Source organism: Giraffa tippelskirchi, chromosome 2 (assembly GCF_054371585.1).
Source record: "Giraffa tippelskirchi isolate mGirTip1 chromosome 2, T2T-mGirTip1v1.2.pri, whole genome shotgun sequence".
Lineage (NCBI taxonomy): Eukaryota > Metazoa > Chordata > Mammalia > Artiodactyla > Giraffidae > Giraffa > Giraffa tippelskirchi.
The window spans coordinates 9,937,407-9,964,292 of NC_137276.1; the positions used below are offsets into that span (position 1 = coordinate 9,937,407).

Below are 26,886 nucleotides of genomic sequence, written 5' to 3' on the forward strand. Positions count from 1 at the left end.
TGCCTGGGAAACCCCATGGACAGAGGAGCCTGGTAGGCTGCAGCCCATGGGGTCGCGGAGAGTCGGACATGACTGAGCGACTTCACTTTCACTTTTCACTGTCATGCACTGGAGGAGGAAATGGCAACCCCCTCCAGTATTCTTGCCTGGAGAATCCCAGGGACAGGGGAGCCTGGAGGGCTGCCGTCTATGGGGTCGCACAGAGTCGGACACGACTGACGCGACTAAGCAGCAGCAGCAGCAAGCCCCAGGAGACATCAGTGGCCCACTGACCCAAGAAGCAGCTGAGGCTGGCGCAGTGACCTAATCACCCAACACGGCCCAAGATAGGGGAGAGGATTTCAACTCCAGGACCTAAGGCTTCCCTCTCTCAGCCTCTGGTCCCTCCTCCTTCATCCTCCATGCTCACCTCTCGGGGGGCAGGCTTCCCTCCACCTATGGGTGCTCCTGGCCCGAGGACTCAGCGCTGACCGCGTCCCCTGCGCACTGCGGTCCTCTCTTGCCCAGCCCGCACACTCCAGGGCACAGACATCCCCCCTCCCCTGAGGGTTTATTTCCCAAACTCCCTCTGGCCGCCTTACAAAAGGAAAAGGCATGACAAGTCTCAGTAATCAGACCTGTTCCAGCGCCTTCCCTGGAAACAGAGCAACACTTGTGCAGGCTGCTAAAATATTTAACACTGGATGACTTAACAGGCCTGAGGAGAGAGGGAGGCTGAGATGCAGTTAGCTGGGGCCACTGGCCCTGCACACCCCACGGGAAGCCTCTTTTCCACGCTAAGGGTTTCCAGGGACTAGATAGGGACAGATGGCAACTGGCAATCCATTCTCTGCTGTGGACCCACGTCGGCTCCCTACCAGCCCAGAGGAGCACCCCCGTAGGTGCAGCCAGTGGGGATGGGTGGGCACAGAGCATTCTAGATTAAGTGTTTGAAGCCAGGTGATTAGATTACCTGAGCCTCCTTACCAGGCCTGGATGTGAGGTTGCGCTGGCTAAGCCCAAGGCCTCTGGTCAGCCCAATGGTGAACCTCCTTGGTTCAGGAGCCAGGGAGATGCCTCCTGCTGATCCGTGTTGTCAGGCATGTGTCCCATGAATACACCCCAGTCTCCACTCTGGAGACACAGCTGCCTGGCTTTCCCACTGACAGAGCCGGGGAGGGGGGCGGCGGGCGGTGAGGAGGAACCCAGCAGTCACTGGACACAGCCAGGTGTCTGAGCCTTGGAAGCGCTTCACCCAGAAACTCTCAGAATCCACACTGCTGGCAGGGATGATTCATCTCTTATGTACACGAGATGAAACTATGTCTTCAGGTTGGGCTGTGCCATGCAGAGTCTCATATCGCTATTTCAATTTCGGTTCTAATTAATGAAAGTTGGTACTTCCCTGGCAGTCCAGTGGCTAAGACTTCACCTTCCAATGCGGGGGTGAAAATCAAAACATGAAACAGAAGAAATATTGTAATGAATTCCATAAAGATTTTTAAAATAGTTCACATTAAAAAAAATCAATAAAAAATTAATCAAAGTTAAATAAAACCCACAGTTTCAGTTCCTCCAATGACCCTGAAACCACGTCACCCTGAAACTGACCCCAGGCTTTCAAGTGGCCTCATTTCAGGTGTGTAAGAGCCACACGTGACTAGTGGCTGCCATACTGGATACTGGAGACATAGAACACTTGTGCCATCACAGAAAGTTCCACTGGACAGCAAGTCTTAGGGTAACATCTCCAAGATTCCTTCTGGCTAATATTACTGATCAGAGATCCAAAATTGGATTTGATGTCTGAAGAACTCTCCAGAAGAGAGGTTCCAGTCCCGACTCTAACTCTCATTAGCCCACAGACCTTGGGCAAGCCATGTCCCCTGTCCCAGCATCCACTTTCTCCTCTACAGAAGAAGGGCACAAATGGTCCCTACTAAGGCTCAAGGTGAGGATAAAATAAGACGCTGGCTCAGAGGGAGGAATAAGAAAAAAGGAACTCATAGTGAGTGGTACTTATTTCATGTTGGGCACTCTAAATAAAGTGGCTCATTGAATCCTAGGTTCTATATGCCCCCACTTTACAGGCAAGGAAACAGGTTCATCAAAGGTAATGTCCCCAAAGTCACAGAACTAGAACTTGAGCAGGAACTTTCTGTAAACCTCAAGGCAGAAGCTGGTCTCACACCATAGAACTAATTCTACAGTCTTCTCTCTAAAGCCTAGAAGCAGATTCGGGGTGGAGATGCTGAGAAGAATAGCCTCTTCCCCCTGGGCAGGTCCTTGGGTCAGCTCAGCTGTCCAGGGGAAGCCCGCCATCGGAGGTCAGATTCTGATTCCAGTTCTGCCGTCAGGTGCTCCCTGGTCCCTTCCCTATTCCCAGTCTTGACAAGAATGCACCCAAATTTCCTTCCATATAGCCAGCTAGAGTCTAAAATATCCATTTCTCAAACACGGCTGCTGAAACAAACCTGAATCCCCGTCTAACAGAGTGGCGCTAATGAGAGGTTCCAGGAAGAAAAGAGGGTCGGTCTGGACACATTCATTTGGAAAATCACCACCTTGCCCTGAAATTGGCCCGGAATTCTTAAATGGCTCTTCCCCCACTCAGATCCACATAACACAGGCCTCAGGGCAGAGAGGCCTAGAAACCCAGAAAGGCGAGAAGGCAAGGCATTGAGTCCCATCAGAGGCTCTTGGAGGCAGAGTCAGCCCCCGGCCTCCGAAGAGGCTGCCGCCTTCAGGGCAGGTGTCTCCTAACCCAGCTTTCCACAGAGACTTGGCGGTTTTCCAAAGGACAGATTCACCTCTAAAAAAAATCGCTTTAATTATGGAACACAAAACCTTCAGAACATAAAGGCTGAATTTTAAAAGGTCCTTTGACTTTTATAATACGATGGTTCACAATAATTGACGCTGTTGATCATAATATAAGTCCACATCATTTGTAGAGTCGTTAGTTCTGCGGTCCCTTTGAACCATTAGTGGTGCTCCCATATGACAGAGACAGACGGAGCAGAGGCACGCACAGTCTCACCCAGCCTCACATCCCCCCCTCCCTGCAGGGTCTGTCCCCATTTCATTTGGAGACCTCGAGCATTTTTTTTGCTTGCTTACTTTTCGAGATGTACTTTTGAATAAATACATTTAAAATGAGAATAATGGTTACCATTTGTATGTTACACTTACCATATATCAGGCGTTATACTAGAGTGCTTTGGAAACATTCCATTTTAATCTTAATTCCAACCTTAACAGGGAAGTGTTATTTTTCCCATTTTATAGATTTGGAAACTGAGGACTGAAAAGTCAAGCAGCTTCTCCAGGCGTCACACAGCCAGGAAGAGGTCGCTGGGATATGAACCCTCTGTTTTACTCTATAGTCTCCTATTTGGGAAGAAAACTGCTCCAAGGGAATGAAGTGTCAGACTTGTGGCTGTGTAATAGCCCTGTAATAGCCCAAAACTTCTCAAAAGAAAGTTTAAAATAGTCCAAGCAACGTCATATACAATCAAACCCAGAAGGATGTGGGGGTGGGGACGGGATGGGCCTCTTGTCCTGGCTTTATCTGCTAGGCTTGCTAGCTTCTTTTCTTTTCCTTAATTTATATGACTATAGTCCTCTTCAAAACCTTATTCTTAAACTTGAAAACATGGTGTCACAGTCACTAATTTTAGAAAGAAGACGAGAGAGAAGGAAGAAGGGTGGCAACCCACTCCAGCCCTGCCTTCAGGTCCAGCCAGGGCCTCCTGGGCGAGAGGCCAGCTGGACCTCGCTGGTCCCTCCCTCAGCTCCTCAACCAACTGCCCCTTGTGGTTGAGCCTAGGTGTACTCAAAGACCTGAAGCATCTGGGAATGATTTAATTCTCTCAAATGCACTAGTAATTGAAAATGATACTTTTCCAGCCATTTCCTCAAATGGAAGAAAAGAGAGACCCCTTTAAATAAATATTCAGCAGAAGCAAGCCTGGTGACGTCCACAATGGATTCAGAACTACACATCTGATCATCAGTAGAGTGAAAGCAAAACAGCAAATTCTAATAATAGACTTTCCCTCCCCTGAAGTCAGTTGTATGCATACAAAGTTAACATCAATTCAAGCATCTTCTGTAGAACATTCTAAAAATAAAATCTATGGGCTCCAGAATCTTCCACAGGGAGGGACCACACAATGTATGTAGAAGTCCATAGCCAAGCTGTCTGTCATCACCTGTTTCTTGGAGTTGGGTGCATATGTACCCCTTAGGTGGAGGTAAGCAAAGCCACAGGATACCTGCAGCATATGCACCAGCAGACCCAATCTGACTTCAAAAGATGGTAAATAAAGCAGCAAAATATCTGTGCTCCCTGCATCTACATGGAAATGAGATTGAGTTATCAAATGATCCTGTTGCCAAGACAGAAAAGAGACATTTCTTACGTACTGAGTCTGATCGGTGGGATCAGTTCTAACAAGTCAGAAGAATCTCCAAATTTCAGTAGATTAAACAGAACTGTGTCACCCGATAACCAAGAGAATAGAAAATCTGGTTTTGACTTGCTTCTTCTCATGGCAACTCAAAGCCTTATTTTTATGTTGAAATATAATACACAATAAAAAAACACATAAAGTTTTACAATAAAACACAATCTCAACATTTTTAAACTTGAAGCAGATTGTTGTGGGCAGTAGGGGGTAAGAAAAAATTCCCTCTCCTCTGTCATGACGACATTTTAACAGACAAAGAAGTTAGTTCTGGAAAAGAAAGATGGCCAGGCTGGAACCTCAACCCCAGGAAGATGAACACTGGCCACTCAGTCCACGGCAGGAGAAAAGCCCATCCCACAGAATTGAAAAGAGAAAACCTAACCTCTGCCACGACTGCATTTGATCACGTATCTTAGCCCTCACTGCAACTCAGGAAGGCAATTACAGCTGTGACCTCTCCATTCTACAAATGGGCAAACTGAGATTAGATATGAAACCAGTAAGGGACACACCTGGGTGTGAACCCAAACTCCACCACCACCCAGCTCCTGGTAGCATCTGCCACAGTGTGACCACACAACCTCCCCCAGACTGCTGCCGAATTTCACCTTCATGTGCAGCACCTGCTGTTCCCAGGATGCATACCCCCCCGAACTTTGGCCCGACTTTCTCTGAGGCCTGCTCAGATCCACAGCACAGCTCCCTCAGGGTGAAAGGTCCACCGGAGCTACTGAGCTTAAAGAAGCATTCCCAGCCCTGGTGTTAAGGTAGGAATGAAGTTGCTGGGCTGAGAGAGGAGGGCCTTTGGGGTCCCTGTGGGAAGGCTTGGCCTTATGGATCATTCGATGACTCTGAGAGCTCTGGGAGGAGCTGGGGTGTCCCAGGTGGCAGCCACTCACCATATGGAACTGGTGAGGACTTGGTGTGTGACCAGTCCAAACAGAGATTTGCTGTGGGTATGAAATACACCCCAGCATGCAGAGATTTCATATGAAAATAAGAATGCAGAATACCAAGTTAATAATTTATATATTGATTGCATGTTGAAGTGATAATATATAATATCTGTCATATATTGGGTTTTGTTGTTGTTGTTTAGTTGGTAAGACATGCCCGACTCTTTTGCAACCCCAGGGACAGTAGCCTGCCAGGCTCCTCTGTCCATGGGATTTCCCAGGCAATAATATGGAGTACGTTGCCATTTCCTTCTCCAGGGGATCTTCCTAACCCAGGGATTGAACCCGAATCCCCTGAATTGGCAGGCAAGTTCTTTACTGAGCCACCAGGGAAGTCCACATATTGTGTCACTTAAAATGTATTATTAAAATAAATTTTAATAATTTTTATTTTTATTTAATTTTAATTAAAATTTTTAACAATTTTAATAATTTCTATTTGTTTTGAATGTGGCTACTAGAAAATTTAAGATTATATTTGCAGCTTATGTCCTATTTCTATTGGACAGAGCTGGTCTGTACCTTCTGGAGACCTTTGATTGTCTACTGAGCATAAAGTAGACTCTGTTGTGGTCCATTTGCTCAGATGTGGTTTTTCCTATAATTGCCCTCGAGGGACAAGAGCCAGAGGTCACCCCACCTGGAATTCTTTCTGGAAACCCTCAGCCAATGGGAGAGTAGCAGGCCTTTTTCCTATGAACCCAAAGCACAGGAAAGGTGAGCCCTCGTCCATCCTCATGTCCTTCAAGGACCAGAGCAAAGCAAGTGATCTAAATAGAAGTAGACCATGGGTTGGGAAGATTCCCCTGGAGGAGGAAATGACAACCCACTCCAGTATTCTTGACTGGAAAATCCCATGGACAGAGGAGCCTGGAGGACTACAGTCCATAGGATCTCAAAGAATCAGACACAACTAAGCATTCAAGGCCACACAGGTCACAAATGCAAGTCATGAATGCAAAAGCCACTTAAGTAATTTTTAAATGTTGGTAGCCACATTAAAAACAAGAAAAAAATGTGAAATTAATTTCAATAACATATTCTAACCCAGTACATCCAAAATATTACCATTTTAACATACAATATAAAAATTATTAATGATGTTTCTTGTTTGTTTGTTTGTTTGTTTGTTTTGGTTGCACTATGCAGCTTGTGGGATTCTAGTTCAAAGTGCAGAGTCCTAACCACTGGACCACCAGGGAATTCCCTGTATTCCTTTCTTCACACTGAGAGAACTCATCCTTCAGTAGGTTGATAAGGAGTCTGGGGCCCTCAAGGAGAAATGGGTCCAGGGCTCTCAAGGAGGAGAAAAGGACACACTTTTTTTCCTACATTCCTTAGTCTTAGTCACATAAGATGTTATTTTCTTTAAGCCTAGAGCTAATGATTACACAATAAAACAAAAGATGTAGGTTGTGGGAACAGGTCTGGTAAGACCTTTCTATTGTTAGGTCTAATCTTGTTCATTTAAAATGTATGTTGAGTGAGTAGGTCTGGTAAAAGTATATAAGCTCTTGATAAGACTAGCGAGAGGCGCACTCTCCGTCCCCCTTGTGATGTCCTGTCACAAGCTTTCTCTGTCCCTTTTTTTTTTTTTTTTCTCTGTCCCTTTTTATACTTTAATAAAACTCTGCTACACAAAAGCTCTTGAGTGATCAAACCTGGTCCCTGGTCCTGAAGCTAAATCTTCTTCGGAGATCGCTAATCTGACATCGTTCACCACAAGCTATCAACACTAAATCTTCAACATTTGAGATGCGTTTTACCCTCACAGCACATCTCCGTACACATGTGACCAGGGCTGCCAAAATGAACAGCACAACTCAAGAATCTGAAAGTCTATCACCCAACAAATCCTCAATCGGAGCAAAGTGCACAGAACACCCATTATATTAAGGTCAATATCTACTGCTCTGTAAACTATGATAAGTCATACACTTTGAGCCACTAAGATTTATGTCTGCAAAGAGTTCTGATGGCAGCAGGAAAAAAGGACTCTGAGAATTTAAACAGAAAAAAAAAAACAGTGGATGAAACTACCCTAAAATAATGTGTGTCTGTGCACACGCTAACATGATAAATACCAGTAATCATTAGGTGGTGGGGCTGTGGATTTTTCTCTTTTTCCTTATACTTTTCTACACCTTACACATAATCTAATGTTAACTTAGAAATTATAATTTTAAAATTAAAAGTGATTAAAACATCAAATCATGAATTATTTATTGAATTACTGTAGTGTGATCACTCACCTAGAGCCAGACATCCTGGAATGTGAAGTCAAGTGGGCCTTAGAAAGCATCACTACGAACAAAGCTAGTGGAGGTGATGGAATTCCAGTGCAGCTATTTCAAATTCTGAAAGATGATGCTGTGAAAGTGCTGCACTCAATATGCCAGCAAATTTGGACAACTCAGCAGTGGCCACAGGACTGGAAAAGGTCAGTTTTCATTCCAATCCCAAAGAAAGGCAATGCCAAAGAATGCTCAAACTACCACACAATTGCACTCATCTCACACGCTAGTAAAGTAATGTTTAAAATTCTCCAAGCCAGGCTTCAGCAATGCGTGAACCATGAACTTCCAGATGTTCAAGCTGGTTTTAGAAAAGGCAGAGGAACCAGAGATCAAATTGCCAACATCCGATGGATCATCAAAAAAGCAAGAGAGTTCCAGAAAAACATCTGTTTCTGCTTTATTGACTACGCCAAAGCCTTTGACTGTGTGGATCACAATAAACTGTGGAAAATTCTGAAAGAGATGGGAATACCAGACCATCTGACCTGTCTCTTGAGAAACCTGTATGCAGGTCAGGCAGCAACAGTTAGACCTGGACATGGAACAACAGACTGGTTCCAAATAGGAAAAGGAGTACATCAAGGCTGTATATTGTCACCCTGCTTATTTAACTTATATGCAGAGTACATCATGAGAAACACTGGGCTGGAAGAAACACAAGCTGGAATCAAGATTGCCGGGAGAAATATCAATAACCTCAGATATGCAGATGACACCACCCTTATGGCAGAAAGTGAAGAGGAAATAAAGAGCCTCTTGATGAAAGTGAAAGAGGAGAGTGAAAAAGTTGGCTTAAAGCTCAACGTTCAGAAAACTAAGATCATGGCATCTGGTCTCATCACTTCATGGCAAATAGATGGGGAAAGAGTGGAAACAGTGTCAGACTTTATTTTTTTGGGCTCCAAAATCACTGCTGATGGTGACTGCAGCCATGAAATTAAAAGATGCTTACTCCTTGGAAGGAAAGTTATGACCAACCTAGATAGCATATTTAAAAGCAGAGACATTACTTTGCCAACAAAGGTCCGTCTAGTCAAGGCTATGGTTTTTCCAGTAGTCATGTATGGATGTGAGAGTTGGACGGTGAAGAAAGCTGAGCGCCGAAGAATTGATGCTTTTGAACTGTGGTGTTGGAGAAGACTCTTGAGAGTCCCTTGGACTGCAAGGAGATCCAACCAGTCCATCCTAAAGAAGATCAGTCCTGGGTGTTCATTGGAAGGACTGATGTTGAAGCTGAAACTCTAATACTTTGACCACCTCATGTGAAGAGCTGACTCATTGGAAAAGACCCTGATGCTGGGAAGGATTGGGGGCAGGAGGAGAAGAGGATGACAGAGGATGAGATAGTTGGATGGCATCACCGACTCGATGAACATGAGTTTGGGTAAACTCCGGGAGTTGGTGATGGACAGGGAGGCCTGGCATGCTGTGGTTCATGGGGTCGCAAAGAGTCGGACACGACTGAGCGACTGAACTGAACTGAACTGGTCCTAAGACCTTCTTGCTCTCCAGGAAGGCTGATAAAACATCCGGGGGCTGAAGAAAGAGCTAATATAACATTTGTGGGGAGAGGAAGGGGAGGATTTTTCAAGTTAGACGTCTTTTCCTATACTTTTACTGGGAATGTCAAAAATACATATGAGCAAGGGCTGTGGGGAATTTTGTGCTAAATCAGCAGCAGAGACAAGTGTTCAGTGCAGATTAAACTTGCATGTGTCTTAGCAACAGGGCTTGCAACTCTGTTGGCCCAGAGTTATGAGAGTTGCCCTCGTTTGGAAGGCAAGGCAGTTGGGTGCAAGCGCTCAGACTCGAAAAACAGGTGATCATGCATTCTTTTGGCGTTTGCAAAATATGCATCAAATCATTTACAAAATGCCTGCAGCTGTTTGGTAGGATACTCTGGGCTAGCCACAGGTACTAATTTAAAATCCAACCCGGCCTTGCTCACATGTGTGCACACACACACGTACACACACACACACACACACACAGCTCTGGAGCAGCCAAAGAGCTAAGGATGCTGCAAAGCTTGTTCAGAATGTGTCTATGCCCAAAACACCTCTCTCTCCCCTGAAGGATGTCATTTCCCAGCAGCAGCTGGTGCCCAGCCACGGATGGCATTTCACTTAGGAAAGAACAGGCAGGTACACTGCAAAGTGTGAAGGTCTGGGATTCCTTGTTGCATCTGTCATTTGTCCTCCTCCCGAGATCTCTAGGAGGCATGACTGCTGTTGGTGATTAGACATCCCTGCTCAAGATTAAATCAGACTTGAACCCATTTACCTCAAAAGGTAATGAGCTAGATTAGGAGGAGTCAGGCTCAGGGAGTTAGGAGATATGGGGCGTGTTGTCTAAGGGGTGCAGGGTTTCTTGGAGGAGATGACAATGTTCTAAAATTGACTAGAGTTGAGAATTGCACAACTCTGTGAATATATTAAAAGCCACTGACTTGTATACCTTAACTGAGCAAATGAGATGGTATGTGAATTACATCTCAATAAAGCTGTTAAGAAAAACAAAGATAAGCTCAGATGTGAAAACAACTCCTTTTTACAAGCAATGGAGATCATAGTTATCTCAGGCACTGTATCAAGAATCAGAACGGCTAGGTGCTTCTTTCTTAAATTAAGATGCATATATTAGCAGTACTATCCTTCGTAAAACACCCAGCATGTCTCTGCCAAAGGAAGACAGGGTTCTCCAAAGGCTGATGCCTTTTCACTGACCTTTCTGCTTCTCCCGCACTCCTGGCATCATCTGAAATGACTTCATCCGTGATATCTGGAGCATCCTTCTCAGGAACCAAAGGTAACGTGGATGGGCCAGCCTTGGGGCTTTTTCTGGTATAATGTAAAGAAAGCAACATATATTAGAAAGGGCATTTCTCTCCATGTCCTATGGAAAAGCCCATTTCTCAGTTTAAGCTTTAAGTGGCTACTTCATGAAAATCTGTAGAAAAAAAAATTAGCTTCAGGCAGTGAAAGGCTTTGAGATGCTTTGGGATCGTTTAGGCCTCTCTGCATAAATAAATCCAGATTCAAAAGCAAATGTATCTGGACTCCAGAAAAACAGTCTGACTGACCATAACCTATGACCCCATAGTCCACTGCTGGCCTGTAAACATTTCATGCTTTACAAACAGTTTCAGTTAGAAGAATTAAAGAACACAAGGAAAGGAAAAAAGATGTGTTAAACAGACTGCTCCCATGCCTCCAAACCATTTCTCACATGTTTCCAGACTCTCAGCACATCCAGAGATTGTAAGTAGGGAAATTTAAACAATTAGATATGGGAAAATGTAGCTTTTTTAAAGCCACTCATCACTTTGACTTTTAAAAATGGGAATCACTTTTACAGCTGACCCCGCATTAGCGTGTGAATTTATTCTAAGTACCTCTCAGCGTCCACTGCTTCTGGATCCAGGTTTTGCGGCTTTAGGTCCCGAGTTTCGTCAGGTTCTGGTGGTGAGGAGACACCCATCTTCCTGTTCTCCGCAAAAGCAGGGAGCTCAGGCCTGGGATGCTCCTCGGTCTGTGGGGGCCTGGCTGGGTGGCCCCCATCTGGGGCCACTGCAGCATCCATCCTCAGAGCCCCTTCCAAGCAGCCTGGGTCCCCAGGGCTTCCTGGCACAGCCGAGGCAGCCACCGCACCGGAGAACATTCTCGTAGTACCTGTTTCAGGCAGGTCCTCAGACACACGTGCCCCGGTCCCAGCTGTGCTCAAAGTGACGTCACCCTCTGCTTTCCCAGCAGCTCCGGCTTCCAAGCCGGGCTCCAGTGGATTCTCTGCCACTTCCCCAGCTGGGGGCTCCGGGGCGCCCTGGGTGCCCAGGGCATCTTGTGTTTCCGAGATGCCAGCTGCACCTGCACGCCTCCTCTCACCCCCAAGCGGGTCTAGGGTGCAGGGCTCACTGACGGCCTCGGGCATAGTTGGGACGTCCCCGTGGGGAGATGCTCCCTGGGCAGAGGTGGATCCTGGCGTGTCACCCAGAGCCCCTGGGTGAGAAGAGCCCCGGGCACCATCTTCTCTGGGTGGACTGTCCGGGCTGGCTATTTCCTGGCACTGTTTTCCCGAAGGAATCCTGTCATCTGGACCTGAGTCTCCTTCTCCATGGCTCTGGGGAGCCACCTGCAAGTCAGCTCCGGAAATCTCTGGAGAAGCCGCCTGTGAAGACAGACCCGAAGCTGATTCCTGCGGGCCACGGGCCTGCGGTGAATGGGCCTGGCCTCCTCCAGGTCCCGGCCACCAGCCTTCCCCGGCCCCCTCCGGGTCCTTGCTGTCCGCCAGCATCTGCCGGGCCTCGCTCGTTTCCTTTCCTGCACTGGTCCCCGGCAGGGTGTGCTCTGCAGCCAGCCAGGCCAGCCCCGGCAGCTTTCCTGGAGTTGGATTCTGGGGACCCAGACGAGAAATCTCAGCCTCTACAGCCAGCTCTTGCTTCCTCTCCTTTGAGTCTACCCAGAGACCAGCGGGAAGGGTGGGGAGAGGGGCGACGGCCACTCCTTGAGTCCCATCTGGAATCTTCTCTGGGGTTGGCACTGTGAGGTCCTTGCCCATCACCCTCTTCCCAGCTCCCGCCTTTTCTCCCTGTGTGCTCTGGGGCCGATCAGCGGTCAGGGCTCCAAGCACAGACTTCTCGAAGATCTTGGTGATGTGCTTCCTGAAATCAGGCAACCCAGCGAGCATCCCAGTCTGCCTGCAGCTTGCGTCTACACCAGCTGATGCTCCCCACCTGGGATCCTTGGAAGGCTCTAGCATCCTCTCCCCACTGCTCTCGGTCTCTCTTGCTGCTTCCCTTACCTTGCTCTCCTCACTGACGGGGTGTGCTGGAATTTCACTGGGCTCTGCTCCTGACCGTTTCTCCTCCTCCGTGGTCTGCTTACCCTTGGCCAGAAACGGCATCCTGTCCAGGTAGGGCATGGAGTCCACAGGACCCTCCGAGGTCCCAGCTGTGGGGCTTCCAGGGCTGGCTGGCACTGCAGAGATTCCCTCACCTGCAGTTCCTGCTTGCGAGAGGGAGGACTCAGCAGAGCCCTCCGTGGAGGAGGCCTTTTCCAAGGCAAGCAGGGGCTCCCGAGGGCTTTCACCAGGGGCTCCGGGGCCTTCGGGTGAAATAGCTTTCACGACGCTGTCTTCCAGCCCTTTCCTGGCAGCACCCTCGATGTGCAGGTAAGGAGTGCCAGGGGCAGCCTCCTCCAGGGGTCCAGACGGCAGGAGCCTCTTTGGGTCGGGGATAACCTGGGCTGCAGAAAGATCTTCCACGCTCCCAGGACTCCCAGCCAGCTCCCTGGCTAGTGGCCAGGCATCCTGGCAGCTGGCCGAGAGCTGCTCACCTAAAGCAGAGGTAGAAGCTTCTTCCCCAGGGGAGGAGCGCTGCTCTGTCTGGAGGGAGCCTGGCACCCCTGGAGCCTGCCACATCCCCAGGGCTCCTCCATCTGCCTTCCCATAAGTCTCAGCACCATCCACACCTTGATCCTCAGCTGATGGGAAAATTCCAGAAAGCTCTGGGACCTCTGCATCAGAGGCAGCGGGGTGCTCCATTTCCTTCTGTGGGACCGACCCCAGTTGCTGCCTGCCGTCCTGGGTTTCTTCACCTGCCTCTCTCGCTGGAGCATCCTGGGCGGGTGTGACTCGGGGGCTGGCAGGTGCTGGAACCAGCTGGCTGTGAGCTGCCTCCGGGAGAGCTACTGAGTCAGGCTGACAAGGCGGGGCCCCCACAGTGTTCCCACTTGCCTTCTCTGTCTTGCCTAAGTCCTGGAGCTGGGGCCAAGAGTCAGCTGCTCCTGAAATGCCTGCATCCTCAAGACATGCTTCTTCATGCTGGCTGCCGGCGTTCAGCCCGTCAACCAGCTCCTGTTGGGACTCGTGTGGCCCCTGCCCAGCACAGCTATGTTCCTTTCTGCTCAAGCTACCTGCAAGAGAAGCATCTTGGAAGGTGTCCGCTGCAGGAGATGAGCTCCTGGATGGCTGACTGCCGCTGCATTCTCCCTCTTGCCCCTTCTCCCCGAGTGCAGGCAACTCAGGTCTCATGGGTGCTGACAACTGCGACTTCTCGGTCGTAGGATTCTCCGGAACTGTGTCCCCGGGAGGTGAACGCGGAGCATCAGACAGACTGCCTTTGGGGAGCTCACTTTGAAGTTCTGTTTCAGAAGCCCATTCCTTTCCTCCATGAGTGGATAAGCTCACATCTTCCCGAGGTTCCACGGGTATATGGATTTGCGGAGAATCAGCACCCAGGTTCTTAAAATCCGTATCACCTGGAGAAGTCTCTTCCTTGGTTTCGCAACGTTGGGACATCTCCCTGAGCATATCGAAGACCGATGCTTCTGGGTGTGTCTGGGATGTCTGAAGATGGTTCTCAGGACACAGTAAAGGCCTCTCGGATGCAGTCACTCCTATACCGCTGTCCCCCGAGCAGGACAGGTTTCCCTGCCGATCTTGCTCCAGGCTGAGCATCGTAAGCCCACAGTCCACTGCCCAGTTCTCCTTCTCAGGGGGAGGGGGCCCATCAGCGGGGACTTCCTGTCCAGCTGCGTCACACCCCAGCCCACGGGGGTCGGGGGGTGTCAGCAGGCCCTCCCCCTCTACACGGCCCGGCGTCTGTGCGGATGGGTGGCTCCCCGACTTTATTTCAGGCATGCTCTCCGCCTCCTGGGCTTTGGGGACGACCTCTGGAGCAGGAGCCAACAGGAAGTCCGATTTCTCAGATTCTAAAGCAGGAAGAGAGTCCATTCTTCCCAGTCCCTCCACGTCCTGAAGGGTGTCAGGACATTTGGTTTGTGGTCCCGGCCCCGCCCAGATGGCTCCCCGGGGAAGAACACATTCACCAGCTCCTTCCGGCCCAGAGAGTGGGCCAGGATGCTGTTCAGGGAGCTGGTGCAGTGAGCCCGATGAGTGGACCACTTGGGATTCTCTCATCATCCCATGGGCCACCACGTTCCAAGTTACATCTTCTGAGAGAGAGTCGGACCTGTCCGCGTGCCCGGGGATCTCCTCTCCGAGTGGCTGTGCTAGGACTGTGTTCGGAAGGCCTTTGCTCTCCTCATCACCAGGCAGCTGTGAAACCTCGTCCTTGTTCACCTCTGGGTCAGGCTTGCAGCCCCAGGCCTCGGGTTGCTCTGCCTGTAGATGCCCAGGATCTGCACCATCAAGGGGCCCTGGGGCTGCTCCTTGTCCTCTAGGATCAGCCCCAGAGACTCTGCTTTCCTCCTTAGCCACAGCTGGGCCTTCGGGGGGCTCAGCTTCATCCTTTGGCCCTGGTGACCTGCTGGCACTCTCATCTGATACACTGGGAGCGGGGAGAGCTGGAACCTTTGGTTGGACTACATGGCTTAGCTCCCTATTTTCAAGCTCTGCCCTCTCCTCCAGGGGGGCAGGAGCAGGAATCTCTCTGGGGCCTCCTTCCAGACCCTCTCCTTCTCCTCTGAGGTCTGATGCTTGCTTCTCCGGTCCTGACAACCCTGCTTCTGCCCGCTCTGTAGCCGGATCTGTGAGCACAGGCATCTTGGCCATGGAAACCATCTCCCTGGCTTGTTCTGCAGCCACAGAGGCCAGAGCAGCTGGCTGGGAGGAGAGGCTTGAAGCTGGACCCACATCCTCGGTTGCAGCATGTGGGGCAGGCTCAGGGCTCATGAACAAAACTCCCTCGGGCTGGTCACCTGTCGCAGCCCAGGTGACTTGACCGGGCTCAGCATCTCGGCTCCCAGACTGCGAGTGACCCTGAGCATCAAGGGCACCCAGAGTCTCCTCCCAAGAGCCCTTGTCCCCCGGCGCCAGGGCAGGACCCGATGAATCCCAGGGCAGCTCTGCGGGCGGGAATGTTTCCATCGGCTGCTGGCAGCTTTCCTGGGAATCAGCCTTCGCTTCGGCTTCCTGAGTGGCCTCTGAACTGGTCCCAGTGGGAGGGCAGGCCCCAAGGAATCCCGCGTCATCGGTGAAATTCTGAGGCAGCCCCTCCACTGGGCACTTGGTGGCCAGCTCTTGGGAAGTCGAGGTCTCGGGTTTTAGGGGAGGCTCCTCCAGGCTGGATGAGCTCTCTTGGCCCAGCTGGGCGGCAGGGGTCTTGGGGGCTCCCTGCCAGGACTCTGGCCATGGAAAGCCAGCTGCAGCCTCTTGCCCTTGGGACTCGAAATCACCAGGCCGGGCATCCTCTCCATGCAGCTGCACCTTCATCGGATCTGGAGGAGCAGCTGGTGGAATTCCTGGCAACTGGTCAGTGGAGCTGGAGGAAGGCAGTCTCTGCCCTTCTTCTTCCTTCGAGCCTGTCTCTCCTCTGGCACTGGGAACGGCAAAAGCCACCTTGTGCTGAGTCGAGTTGTCGTCCTGAGGGACAGAGGCTGCCGGGGCCTCTCCTGGGCCATTTGGAGAATATTCCCTCTGACGGGGCTGAACCAGGGGCCAATCTTCAGGTTCCCCTTCTGGGCTTGCCAAGCAACCTTCCGGGGGGCCCTCGGCAAAGCGCATGGAGGACGAGGGACTCTCCCGTTCCCGGGGCTCCGGTGTGCTGGGACGTGGAGAATCTTCTGGGCCTCTGGCTGCCTGTGGGTGCTCCCTTAGCTCAGTCACCTCCGGGGACACGAGGCAGGGGTCTGGGCTGGCAGCACCCTCAGAAGCAGAGCTGGAACCTCCATGCCAGACGCTGCCAACAATGAAAACATTTAATGTTTTATCAGTTCTCATGGATGGCAAGGAGAGAGTACAGCACAAACAGAATCACCCCGTCCCTCTCCCACTAAAGGATATAACACACCATCCTCATCTGGCTCATCCTCTCCATGAAGAGAGCTCCCTCCCCATCCCACCGCACCCATAACCATGACTTTCTCCAAAAATTAATGCAGAGAATCTCAAACATTCAGTCTGAGGTCTTCCATACTGGTCAGTAGTGAACAGGGAAATTAAGTAGCAAGGAGACCAAACCAGTCAATCCTAAAGAAAATCAACCCTGAATATTCACTGGAAGGACTGACACTAAAGCTGAAGCTCCAATACTTTGGCCACCTGATGCAAAGAGCCGACTCATTGCAAGAGACCCTGATGCTGGGAAAGATTGAAGACAGGAGGAGAAGGGGATGACAGAGGATGAGATGGTTGGAAGGCATCATCATCTCAATGGACAGGAATTTGAGCAAAGTCTGGGAGACAGTAAAGGACAGGGAAGCCTGCCTGGTGGGCTGTGGGGTCACAAAGAGTTGGACGTGACTTAGTGACTGAACAACAACAACAATTAGGGACTCAACTGTGTCCCACTGAAAATCCATACTGAAGTCCTAATCCATAATGTGACTGTATATGTGGACACAGGGCCTTTAAGGAGGTAACTAAATTTAACTGAGGTCATAAGAGTAGGGTGCTAATCCAGGAGAACTGAAGTCCCTGTAAGAAGAGGGGGCATACCAGGAGTTACTCATACAGACAAAGAGGGCATAGCAGACACAGCAGGAAGGTGCCATCTGCAAACCAAGAAGAAAAGTCTCACCAGAAGCCACCTCTGCCAGAACCCTAACCTTGGAATTCCAGCCTCTGGAACTGTGAAAAAACAAAATTCTGTTGTTGAAGCTACCAGTCTGTGGGCTTCTCTTATGGCACTGTGAATAAACTATTGCAACAGGTATATTGGATATTATTCTACTATCCTTTCAACATTTTTAAGGTTTCAAATTTTCCAAAATGAAAAGTTGGGAAAATACTAATGGATGAAATTTATTGAACATCAGTGCTTTACATGGATTATCTCATTTAACCCTACCAATAGCCTTGCAAGATGGATATTACTACTGCTCTTTTGCAGAGAAGAACCCTGAGAACAGAGGGGTTAAACTTGAATCTGACAGGCCATGATCTTCTTATTCATTCTCTGCTGCCTCCAAAAGCAAAAACTTTCAAGGAGGGAGACTGAATGCTTGTGTCCCCAAAATTCATATGTTGAAAACTAATCCCCAAGATGATGGTGAAAGGTTGAGGTTGCAAGCCATATGCTATACTGGGACTCATGGCCTCGGAAGGAGAATTCAGTACGGGGCCAGAGATGAGGCTTGACTACAGGGAGCTTTTGTGTAACAAAGTTTTATTTTAAAAGCATAATAGAGATAGGGAAAACTTCTGACATAGACATCAGAAGGGGACAGAAAGAGTGCCTGCTTGCTAGTTTTTAGCAAGGTGTTTTATGTCTGTTAGCAAGCTGTTAATCAGACAAGGGAGACACCTCAAGGCCCCTCTCCCACAGTATGCATTTCTGAGATAGATGGCACAAGGTTTGTCATCCCTGGCCATAAAACAATTGACATGAATATTGGTTTCCTGAGCCATTATCAGCCCAAGTTCTGAGAAAAGAAAAAAAAAGGTTTGTCTTAGGTGAACCAGTTTGAAGAAAGGCAAATTTCAAAGCAAATACATAGTTTCATTAACATAGCTCAAGAAAAACACTTCTGTAAGAAAAACGCATTGGTCACCTCAAGGTTTGAGAAAAGTTAAGTTCAGGCAGAACCAGGTGTCCTCAACAGAGATGGGGGGGGAAATGTCTGCCACTTGCTGTCTATTTCCTCCTGCCACTTGGGGACCTCTGGCCTTCCTACCTATTAACCTTCTCAGTGGTATTAGGAAAGGAGGGTCTTCGGAAGGTGATTAAGTCATGAGGGTGGAGCCCCCATGAAGGGATTAGTGCCCTTATAAAAGACATCCCCAGAGAGTTCCCTTGACCCTTTTGCCATGTGAGGACTCCCAGAGAAGGCATCCACCTATGAACTAGGAAGTGGGTCCTCACCAGATTTGAAATCTGCTGGCACCTTGATATTAGATTGCTAGCTTCCAGAATCACAAGAAACATGTGTCTGTTGTCTAAGCCATCCAGTCTATGGTATTTTTATAGCAGCCTGAATGAACTGATGTTGAAGCTGAAACTCCAATACTTTGGCCACCCGATGCGAAGAGCTCACTCATTTGAAAAGACTCTGATGCTGGGAAAGATTGAGGGGAGGAGGAGAAGGGGACCACAGAGGATGAGATGGTTGGATGGCATCACCGACTCAATGGACATGGGTTTGGGTGGACTCCGGGAGTTGGTGATGGATAGGGAGGCCTGGCGTGCTGCGGTTCATGGGGTCACAAAGAGTCAGACATGACTGAGCGACTGAACTGAACTGAATGAACTGATTGAACTGAGACAGAAGGCAAGAGGCTCTTTACCTGGCTCCATTCTAGCCTCTCACCAAACCCCCCATCTATAACTTGTACGTGACATCACATAACATCCTCGAAGAAGGTATGTACAGGTTGCACTACACCAGTCATCCTGATTTAATGCCCATCTCTACACATCAGTTCAATATCAATTCAGTGGCTCAGTCATGTCTGGCTCTTTGAGACCCCATTGACTGCAGCACGCCAGGCTTCCCTGTCCATCACCAACTCCTGGAGCCTACTCAAACTCATGGCCATCGTGTTGGTGATGCCATCCAACCATCTCATCCTCTGTCATTTCCTTCTCCTGCCTTCAATCTTTCCCAGCATCAGGGTCTTTTCCAATGAGTCAGTTCTTCGAATCAGGTGGCCAAAGTATTGGAGTCTCAGCTTCAGCATCAGTCCTTCCAATGAATATTCAGGACTGATTTTCTTTAGGATGGACTGGTTGGACCTCCTTGCAGTCCAAGGGACTTTCAAGAGTCTTCTCCAACACCACAGTTCAAAAGCATCAATTCTTTGGCGCTCAGCTTTCTTTATAGTCCAACTCTCACATCCATACATGACTACTGGAAAAACCATAGCTTTGACCAGATGGACCTTTGTTGGTAAAGTAATGCCTCTGCACATATGACACATATGACACTGGAAATATTTCAGATGGACCCGAGAGAGATTTGGCTGCTATCTCAATCAGATTAACATTTTCAGACAAAAAGCAAGGCTCACAAGAGCAAGGAAGACAACTAAAAGAGGGTTAAGTTACATGAATCCCTCCAATCCTCAAGTGGTCACTAGGACAGACGTGCCCACAGAGAGTCCTGGCTTTATACTGATGGACAAGTGTGAAACCACTAGGAGTGCAGATAACATTCCTTGACTTGGCCTCTGCAGAGCAGGATTTCTGAAATTCAATGGATTGTTCCAGAACCAGCAACTCTGTACTTGTGAATCTGGCTATTTTCCTTTTAATAAGCACTTCATGCTTAATTGTGTTCCACTCATTAAGTAGGGGGTCAAATCTTTTAGTAGCTAATGAGATTAGTGGCATGTAATTCAGAAATGAAGCATCCCTACTGATGTCTGCTTGTTCAAGAAGTACAGAACACAGCTCCCTCTGCACTGGCAACAAATGAACAAAGCGGCTTTATTGATCTGCCTCTGACAGCAGTGGCCAACTCAGCAGTGTGTGGCTTCCCTTCAGGCTGCCTGAAGTCACGACCGTCTGGGGACAGGATGGTAAATTCACTCCACTGGGGCACCTTGAAGACCTGCAAGTCTTATAAGAGAGCAACCAGGAATACATCCCCCAGAGTGTGAACATGGACTCCCTTCAAAATAAGGACCCAGTCTTGGCTTTCTTTCACCTGAACTGAGTACCCGTAATCTCTGTGATCGCCCATCAGAAGCCAATTTTTAAACCAGATTAAAGTCACTCACCAGGAGGAGATTTGCCCAAGGGCAGGAAAAATTCTAAAAAGTGATCTGTAAGGGCCCTGTATTAATTGGAGCTTGCACAATGTCCTTTTGTGCTTCAGGATGGAATCAAAAACGTGTAGGATGGAGGTTCAGCTCAGAATCTAAAGGCGAGCTCTTGTGGGCTGGGCAGCATGTTCTAAATGCAAGGCTTTCAGCCCAAAGGAGGGGGGCACTGCCTTTGAGCTGAGGAGGGCAGAGCACAGGGACTACAGCCTCCCCGGTGCAGCCCTGATGCCCCCCGCCAACAAAGGGAGAAGCACAGGGTGCAGAGACCTGGGAGGAGGGCTGATTCGCTGCAGCAAAGGGCTGAGCAGATGATGGAGATGCAGAGGAGGCCCTCCCCACCACCCGAGCTGGAGACAATCACATCCAGATGGGTTCCTAAGGCGTAGTTCCGAAGACGCACACTCAAGCCAACTAGGAATGCTTGAGAAGAGGAAGGAGACTGGCTAGCGGAAAAACAAACATGGTCTCTGCACTACCAGGCTTCAAGGGAACCAGCAAAAGCATAAAGCAAAATCGCCAAGATGGACAGCTGCCACATCCTGAGTATTTACTAAGGCCAAGCCCAAGCTAAGCACTTTTCAGTTCTAATGACATGTAATCCACACAGTAGCCAGGCAGAGTGGATGTCGCCCAGCCTCTCAATGCACAGATGAAAAACTATCCACGCAGAGCTTCCAGACCAGACCCGGGTCGCAAGCAGAGCTCCTGGTGCAAAGTGAGATCAAGTCCCGCCTGGCTCCAGGCTCCTGCCGCCTCTGGCTGCCCCGTACTTGCTGGCCTCGCCTCTCCTGGACCAGGGCAGCAAACTCTTCTCCCACCCACTCCGGCCCCTGCTCTCTGTTCTCCAGGTTGCAGCCAGAACTACGGCTTAGACTTGAAAGCCTGATCCTGTCACCCTTGTGGGAAGACCCTCTGGTGATGACTTCAGTTTGCAGTCAGGTGTGCCCCCAGCCTGCCTTTCCTGCTGCATCCCACGCAGACCTCCCCATCCCTGCATCTTCCTGGAGCTGGAGCCCTCCTGCTTCTCCCTGAGAATCTCAGACCCAATCTCCACTTCTCAGTGAAGCCTCCGTGGCCTGGCCTCTGGGATCAGATCTCCTTCGACAGACCCACTGAGTTAGGGCACTAGTCATGGCTACCATCAAGAAGGATGACCATTTCTCCATTCTCCATCAAGAAGGATGACCATTTCTCCCTCTGTAGTATGATGGAGACTGAGTCTTGCCTCTTTTAAGTATTATGTCTCTGGTGCTTGGCATATAGCAAACATTGAATATATGAATGTGTCAGTGGATGGATGGATGGATGGATGGATGGGTGTGTGCATGAACGGATGGATGGATGGATAGGTGGTTGTTTTTCAGTCACTCAGTCATGTCTGACTCTTTGCAACCCCATGGACTCAGCACTCCAAGCTTTCCTGTCCTTCACTATCTCCCTGAGCTTGCTCAAATTCATGTCCATCGAGTTGGTGATGCCATCCAACCATCTCGTCCTCTGTCGTCCCCTTCTCCTCCTGCCTTCAATCTTTCCTAGCATCAGGGTCTTTTCCAATGAGTCAGCTCTTCACATCAGGTGGCCAAAGTGTTGGAGTTTCAACTTTAGCATCAGTCCTTCCAATGAATATTCAGGACGGATTTCCTTTAGGATTGACTGGTTTGATCTCCTTGCAGTCCAAGGCACTCTCAAGAGTCTTCTTCAACACCACAGTTCAAAAGAATCAATTCTTCAGCGCTCAGCTTTCTTTATAGTCCAACTCTCATATCCATACATGACTACTGGAAAAACCATAGCTTTGACTATATGGGCCTTTGTCAGCAAAGTAATGTCTCTGCTTTTTAATATGTCATCTAGGTTTGTTGTAGCTTTCCTTCCAAGGAGCAAGCGCCTGTTAATTTTGTGGCTGCAGTCACCATCTGCAGTGATTTTGAAGCCCAAGAGAATAAAATCTGCCACTGTTTCCACTTTTTCCCCATCAATTAGACTGGATGCCATGATATTTGTTTTTTGAATGTTGAGCTTTAAACCAATTTTTTCACTCACATATCTAGAAAAGGACTAAAATCATTAATGGAGACATCTTCTCATGACTAGCAGCAAGCTTCTACCAAGATGCATGCTTGACTGCAGGTACCCCCTTCACTGAAATCATATACAACACTGACTTTCCCCCCACCTCTTTGAAGCAGTTCCTCAGAATTCTCTGAAATGCTGTCTCCCAGCCTATAGTCCTCATTTTGCCCCCAGTAAAACTTAACTCACAACTCTCATGCTGTGCTTTTTTTTTTTTTTCAGTTGACAATGGGATGAATAAATAAGCAAAGAAATACTTTTTTTAACTGACACCATAACTGCTCACTTAGGTTGACTCCTGCACTGTGGGTATGGCTCACCATTCAAGACTTCAGAGAAGAAATTTACATTCTGAGTGATCTGTGCAAAGAACTCTCAAGTTAATAAGGCGATGACGACCGCCATGCTTTAACAACCATAATATGGTATTTCACAGAGAAAGGCACCTCCTCAGCAACTTCTTTGTGATCCTAGCAAATTAGGTCCAATCCACATTCACGGTCCTAACTTGCCCAAACAACACTCCCTACATGGACGCCAGGGAGCCTGCTGACCTTGGCAGCCCCATCAGACTCAGCTGTGTATTTTAAATGCACTTTTAACTCTTTTCTGTGCTCATTCTGTGTTAGAAAAAAGAAAGACCACAATGCTTAAGCAATTCAAGCAACAGATGAAAGGAAAATATTGGTAGGGTCTAAAGAGTTATTGGGGAGAAAGAGGTATGTGCAAGGGCAGATAAAACACCAAAGCACTCTTAATATTTAGCCTACACTTTGCCACGTGAACTTTTATATGACTTAAAGGTCAACGTGCTGGCACACTCATGAGACTCCATTATCCGATGCGAAGAACTGACTCCTTGGAAAAGACTCTGACGCTGGGAAAGATTGAAGGTGGAAGGAGAAGGGGATGACAGAGGATGAGATGGTTGGATAGCGTTACCGACTCAACGGACATGAGTTTGAGTAAACTCCAGGAGTTGGTGATGAACAGGGAGGCCTGGCGTGCTGCAGTCCATGGGGTCGCCAAGAGTTGGACACAACTGAGCAACGGAACTGAACTACTGAAAGGTCAGTGTGTTGGCACACTCATGAGACTCCATTATCCAGCACAGTGGAGGTGGGTACAGGCAACTGAATTCCAAAGAAAGTTAAAAAACTGTCCTGTCATCAATTTTTCTCAGCAACCCTCATGTGGGGGTTGACGCAATTGTGTGGTTCCCAGCTTCAGTGCTTGGCTTGAAGTGTGACCCACAAGCCTTCCCTGTAGCTGGAATGAATTCTGTGTCTCTTCCTTCTGTCTGTCACTGTACTTCATATTAGCACAAGAAAAGAGAAATTCACTTAAATACATTTCTGGCATAATAATTATTTCTGGTCATTTGGATGCTTCTTAACAGTCAAACATCAAAAATAAAACTACAATCCCATTAGAGGAGATATCTGGGGGGGTGGGCAGTAAAATTAGTAAGATGTGATCACGAAGAGAAATTTCCATAAATGTTATTCACAATTAGTCATTAAATGTCTTTAATGCCGTATACAGGTAGTTTTTGTTTGTCTTATGCATATATATATATATATATATATATATAAATATATATGGCTTCCCTGATGGCTCAGATGATAAAGAATCCACCTGCACCTGCAATGTGGGAGACCTGGATTTGAGCCCTGGGCTGGGAAGATCCCCTGGAGGAGTGCATGGCACCCCACTCCAGTATTCTTGCCTGGAGAAGCCCATGGACTAGAGGAGCCTGGCAGCTCCAGTCCATGGGGTCACTGAGCGACTATGCACAACACCGCACATATATTCCTTTTCAGATTCTTTTCCATTATAGGTTATTACAAAATACTGACTAGAGTTCCCCGTGCTATATAGTAGGTCCTTGTGATTTACTTACTTTATATATGGTAGTGTGTATATGTTAATCCCAAATTCCTAATTTACCTCCACCACCCCATCCAGTCTCCACTGTGCTCTTTGGTAACCATAGTTTTGCTTTCTTAGAGATATTTATTTTTATGCACAATAAAAATAGATTTTTAAAACTCTAATAAGCACAAATCAAGAAAGCGGGCAGAATATTTAACTGAGACTATGAAGATCTCCTGAACTGCAAGTTAAATCCTACCAGTCATCCTTGGAAAAATGCAAATGACAGTTTTGCCCATATGATTAGATTATGGGACATTTATTTGGATACCACAAGGGTATTTTGAATAAGAAATAGTGGTAAACATATTTTTGTTGTATTCCTTCTTGATAAGGCTTCTAACATATTTTAGAAAAATTTTCCTCTCTTAGCCAACAAAGTATAAGACAGGGAACATAATGCAGTTTTCTCTTGATGACTGAAAAATCTTTCAGGGAATTTGGGCCACTCTCTGAAAAAGAAGATATTACCAATGTTGCCTGTGTGAGACTGAGTTCGAAAATGTGACTAAGGATTTCTTCTTAGAACAATCCTCAGCCACAAGCCATTTTGCTGAGATGTGTCTCTCTGTAATTCCATTGGTCTACACGGCAGGGGGGCGGGTGAGGGTGATGAGTCAACATTAGTGGGGGCCAAGCTGGTTCAATGTCAAAGACATAAAGACCATCCTAGGCTCCTTCCCGGCCCTAACACAGCAGCAGTGACGCATTTTGGAAGATTAATTGCTGTCAAAGTTGCCATTTGAGGCTGTAAAAAAGACACAAGAGACAGCAAGTGTATGCGATACACGCTGCTCTTGAAGAGAAAAAAGAAACAACTCTTGCTCCTGGCATCCTCTCTCTTATTATTTTTTTTTCTAGAAGGACTCCCCACTGCTCCCAAAATAAATGCCAGGTGTTTTTTGCTGCATTTCCATTTAAAGAAAGAAATTTGATACAGTATATTTTCCAACGTTTTCAGGGAGCCAGGGTTGGAAAATATCATATAAAGAATTATTAACTAACAGGGGGTTGGGCTGATAGGAGCTTGGCTTCTATTGGAGTCATGGGAGAGGAAGGGCAGTGATTCCTGGAAATGGAAAGGAGCAGAGGAAGCCCTGCTATTGCCTCAGCTTATGGCCTGGAGAAAATGGCTCAGGGTGGGGGATCCCAGCTTGAGCCAGTTAGTCTCCCTGACTCAAGAAGATGAAGTTGGATGTCAGCAATGACCAAGGCATCTAGAGTTCCCAAGACAAGTTACCAAGAAGCGAAAGCTGCACAAAAAGAGAACTCCAGAGATACACAAAATACTGATTGGCGTGTAAATGCATGGAAACCACATGAGACTAGGTACCAACCACCCGCAAGGTTTATAAGAGAGAATCCTTAAAGCTAATACAGGGCTGGCCATAGATCCCATTCCTACCAACCAGGGTGGAAAACTTCATAATTCACGGGACATCTGTTAGAGTACTAAGAAGAGTCTTGCCTCAGTAGTGGAGAAAACTAACACTGCTCTGGTCCCTCCTAACAAAGCTGGAAAGCAAAACCCCAAAAGATTAAGCTGTTCCAAATAACTGCATCCCAGAGCAGAGTTCAAGAATATTTATAGGAATTCAAAAATATCCAGAATCTGGAAGCGTAAAGTCCACAGTGCCTGGCATGCAAAGAAGCAGGAAAATAGACCCATACTGAAAAGAAAACTCAGTTCATCAAAGCCAACCCAGAAATTGGGCAAATAACAGAATTAGTACACAAAGACTTTTCACAAAGTAATATAACTGTAGTACATATGTTCAGGATGCCAGAGAAAAGTACATGTGTTATGAATTGGACATTGAGTATTACTGGATGCTAGAGTGTCAAGTACGTGTTAAGTATAGACATGGATGATAGTAACATAAAAAAGACCTAAATCAAACTTCTAGAGATGAAAAATACAGTTCCTGATTTGAAAAACACACTGGGATGGATTAAAAACAGATCAGTCATTACAGAGAAAATTAGTGAACTTGAAGACATAGCAATAGAAATTCTCTCAAAATGAAACACAAAGAGAAAAAGACTTGAAAAAAAGAAGAAGACGAACAGATTCAGATTATCAGTGAACTATAGGACAACTTCAAGCATCTGGAGGTGTGTGTAGTTGGAGTCCCAGGGAGGCAGGGAGATTAAAAAAAAAACCAAAACAACACTTGAAGAACTAATGACTGCAAAATTTCCAAATATGATGCGAACTGTAAACCCACAGACCCACAAATCTAACTATTAATAATTTCAAGCATAAGAAATAAGAAGAAACTTATACCAAGGCACATCATAACCAAATTGCTTATAACCAGTGAAAAAGTAAAAAATATTAACTTCACTCAGAGTGGGAAAAAAAAAAGACAGAAGAACAAACTTAAGGATGACATCAGATTTTGGTTGGAAACAATGCAAGCTACAATACAATGGAGTAATATCTTTAAAGCAATAAAAGGGGGAAAAAAACTGTCTACTTACAACCCTTTGCCCAGTGAAAATCAATTTCTA

General features: G+C 47.6%; 1 protein-coding gene across 17 annotated transcripts in view; it reads right to left on the reverse strand.

Moving 5' to 3' along the window:
• TACC2 (transforming acidic coiled-coil containing protein 2) overlaps window positions 1–26,886 on the reverse strand; it is a 228,785-nt gene that overhangs the window by 145,093 nt on the left and 56,806 nt on the right. For all 17 annotated transcript variants that reach the window (XM_081534294.1, XM_081534239.1, XM_081534324.1 and 14 more), the window contains 2 exons: window positions 11,099–16,339; window positions 10,431–10,544 (listed from right to left, as the gene is read on the reverse strand). In XM_081534294.1, the coding sequence (XP_081390420.1) occupies window positions 10,431–10,544; window positions 11,099–16,339 (5,355 nt within the window). The remainder of the gene's footprint in view (window positions 1–10,430; window positions 10,545–11,098; window positions 16,340–26,886) is intronic.